General features: G+C 45.9%; 1 protein-coding gene across 2 annotated transcripts in view; it reads right to left on the minus strand.

Moving 5' to 3' along the window:
• Positions 1-3,742, minus strand: part of MCM10 (minichromosome maintenance 10 replication initiation factor) — a 30,465-nt gene that overhangs the window by 6,109 nt on the left and 20,614 nt on the right. For both annotated transcript variants that reach the window (XM_013007591.2, XM_045285637.1), the window contains exons 15-16: positions 3,049-3,167; positions 1,485-1,598 (exon numbers count right to left, since the gene is read on the minus strand). In XM_013007591.2, the coding sequence (XP_012863045.2) occupies positions 1,485-1,598; positions 3,049-3,167 (233 nt within the window). The remainder of the gene's footprint in view (positions 1-1,484; positions 1,599-3,048; positions 3,168-3,742) is intronic.

Here is a 3,742-nt window from a genome sequence, read left to right on the forward strand (position 1 = left end):
TGTTCTGCAAGATTCTCTGCAAACACTTCTTACTTATTAACATTGGAACAGAGGACTTAGGATTGGGATCTCCCAACAGACATAAGGTGAAAATTCTGAAAACACGAACAAAAATATCAGTCACACTTGGACTTGAGACATTTTAGTTGCTAAGCCACTGAATTATGCTCAATGAATAAGGTCCTCCCAGCCATAATGCCTTATGTGATATAATTCTGGATTTCATACACCTGTGGTTAGATAGTCTTACTTTGGAGGGCATTATCTACTCCAAAAACAAACCAAAAGAGGAGCTCTAGTGGTAGAGTGGTTATAAGTAGGGCTGCCAATCGCAAGGCCAGCAGTTCGAAACCACCAGTTGCTCCCTAGAAGAAAGACGTGCTTCCCACTCCCGTAAAGAGTTACAGTCTCGCAAACTCACAGGGGCAAGTCCACCCTGTGCTATAAGGTTGTGAATTGGCATCCACTCTATGGCAGTTTGGTTGCTGTTACTGTGATGGATGTAAGGAACCATATGCTCCAGGAGAAATGCTGCTTCTGGAGTGGCCTGGGGGAAGCCTGGCTGATTAAGATTAGCACGAGGCCAATGTCAACTGGAAACATCCTGCCACACAAACATTTGCACATGGTGTGTGCAAAAACAAGATACAGTCCAGGGTGGACAGTGCATTATATTTGGGTGGAGGGCTATATGTTAATTTGATTGTACCAGGTAGCTTCCCCCGCCACCCCTCTCCCCCGCAACCAAACAACCTTGCCTTGCATGAGTCTGGTAAGAAGTGGGGGGAGTAATTGTGAGCAGTGCTATTCTGGGGCACATTAAAAAAAAAAAGCCCTCTGACAAGCAGGGGGTGTGATCTCATCACTGGCAAGAGCCAGGAGTGGATAATGTCCTCTGGACCCAGCATCTGGCTCACCCCTGCCCGACCTTTGGGTTTTGGACCGAACAGCACCCACCACCTGAGACATTTCCTCACTGCAGTGATTCCGCAGAACTGAAAACACGAGGGAATATAATATACTCAGCGGAGCAGATGAGCATCTCAGAGGAGTTGGACTTTGGGATTTCTTTCATCTCTAACTCCTTGGAATTCTTGCAAACGAAAGAATCACCAAAGACATAAATATTAGGATGCCAAGTCAGATAGTTTAGCCAAGGACCCAGAGGTTGTGAAGATCAAATAGATATTAGGAACTTGAGAAGTAAGAACAAGTATGATGCAGGGGTCCAGGGGAAAGAGATGGCAGAGTCTCATGCACAGAGCAGGGAGCAGTGGTCTGATGCCAGGGGAGACTCATCTATAACTGCTCTCTCATCAGACAGAAGCAGCCAAGCAGGCAGGGAGCCAGAACTGGTTTCCCAATGTGGCTTGTTTCCAGTCTACGTAAACAACATGAGCTGGTCTCCAGACATGAGCTATGAGCCCACATTCTCAACTCCCAACACGAACAGGGCCGCGGGGCCCAAGCCCTCCTTCACGCACCGTCTTGCACGTCACCACGCGGCATTTCACTTCTCTGATGTTCTTCATCTTGTCTTCCATTTGCTCTTTTTTCACCAGTGGCTCAAAATAGCGCTCCTGCAGCTCTGCCTCGGCCTGTAATGACAAGGCACGGAGGAGCCTGGTACCCAATCATATATCTACCCGGGTAGCAGCTCATTAATAATCAAGAGAACAGAAAAGACAGTTTAATTTTATGAAGACATTTGACAAAACCTAAATGAGCTGACAGCCACTGGAAGATTTAAGTAGAAACAACCCTTAGTAGGTAAAAAAAAAAAAAAAGCACTAGCTTTTTAAAACACCAAATACAAATCAAAACCACAAAGATTCCAAACAACATTGTACTGAGTCAAGTACCTACACATTCAACATAGGGGATGTACTCGGCAGGAGTCTCGCGGTAACAGCGCAGCCTGTTAGACATTAGTCTCCAGATCAAGTGCTTGGCGGGAGACATCCCTTTGTTTAGAACAAGTGGAAAGAGGTATGAGGGCAGAGAGCTGTGGCCAGCTGAGTGCGGGCAAGCTGGGGAGTCACTGCAGCTAGAGAGGAAAAGGGTCTAGCCTTCTGGTGGCCACAAGAGGCAGGGGCTCAGGGTGACAGTCTGGGTGACTGTAGCACCTCTCCTGAACGGGCGTCAAGTCCAGTGGGGAGATGTGTGACATGCAGGTCTTGGCTTGGCTAGTCATGGTGAATGGCACGAGGAGCAGACCTTTCCGAGCAGCGGCACGACCTGAGGATGGTACTGCCCCGAAGGGACTTGCTTTGAAAAGGCGTGGAATGTTTTTTGCGGTCCTAATGATTGAGGGGCACTCCTGGCAGGGACAAAGGCTGCGGTACCTTCTTCAATACTGAGCAGCACCCTCCACCCCCAACAAAGAATTGTTCCCACGTGGCTTCTGAATGTTCTGTGGGGTATTAGGCCGCTGACAAGCTGAACACAACCCTAGAACCCAACTGTTATATAGAACCCTAAAATGTGTGTGCGTGGCGTTCATACTGTGTGTGTGTGTGTGAAAGTTTCTCAGTTTTATCCTAAAAAAAAAAAAAAAAAATCACTGTCCGAGAAATATACCCATGGTGGCATTAAAAAAGTTGCCAAGAAAACACATGCCTATTAGTCTTCATTTCTAGCTGCCTCATTTATACTTTTAAATGTAAGTCTATTTTATAATTTCTTCTAGTGTAATTGTGCCTACGTAGCAACATACTGAAATACCTACTTTTGTTGTTTTCCTTTTTTAAACAAATGTGTTCTTATTGAGAGTATATACGGCAAAAAAGAAAACGATTCAAGTGATTCAAGTTCCTGCATGTACCATTCAGTGATGTCGAATGCATTCATTTTACTTTTTCCGGATCTTGGTGACCCTACCACATTTATGGCGAATGCGGGAGTTACTTGTGGACATCACTTACATTACCCGTGAGTTTGACTTCAGGAAAAGGGAGCAACATGAAATAGTGCCATTAGAGAAGAGGCACGGGGAATGCCAGGGCCGGTGACGAGCAAATCCACTCTTTGTCTTTTGGGCTCTCTCACCTCTTTGAGGATGCCTGTGTGCTTAGACTTGGCCTTTAGAATTTTCTGAAATTCTTCAGATTCCAAGTAGGCAAGTTGCTCCTTCCACTTTTTCTTGGCCGGTTCTAGTTCACCCTCAGCTAGAGCCGAGAGGAAAGAGTTCAACTGTTAAGAATGTCAGAAGGCTAGCGAAGTCCACCCACTCAACTCCCATGTCCTTCACTCAGGCCACTTTCTCCACTGCTATCAGCAGCGAGAGGTTCTTAGGAATAGGCTGAGAAGTAGAACTGAGGCTGTGGAGTGAAGCCATGGCAGAGTGGACTACTGCATTAGCATCTCTTTTGCATCTTAAAATGGGGAGCTATTATGAATAATAGGCAATAACACAAATTCTACTTGTAATTGATTTTCAAATAACATCGCCAACTTCAACAAAACAAAGGGATTCTATGTCTCTCAAGGAAGCCTTTATACTAATGTCAATACAAAGCTCCAACAACGCGCAATCTTTTCCCGAGTGTTAAAATTGCGTATAATTTCATTGAAATTTAATGCGATCATAAAGATTGGTCAGTTGCAGATGGCAGAAACTTGATTTAGGCCCCTTGTATGGAGGGGCTGCACTCAGGGGCTCGCAGGTAACACAAGGTTGGGCTGTTGTACGTGGGACACGTCAGCACCAACTCACGGGCACACCACCACCACCACCACCACC

The sequence above is a fragment of the Echinops telfairi genome, unplaced genomic scaffold, assembly GCF_000313985.2.
Source record: "Echinops telfairi isolate 266 unplaced genomic scaffold, ASM31398v2 ScPeMD7_7474;HRSCAF=8512, whole genome shotgun sequence".
NCBI lineage: Eukaryota > Metazoa > Chordata > Mammalia > Afrosoricida > Tenrecidae > Echinops > Echinops telfairi.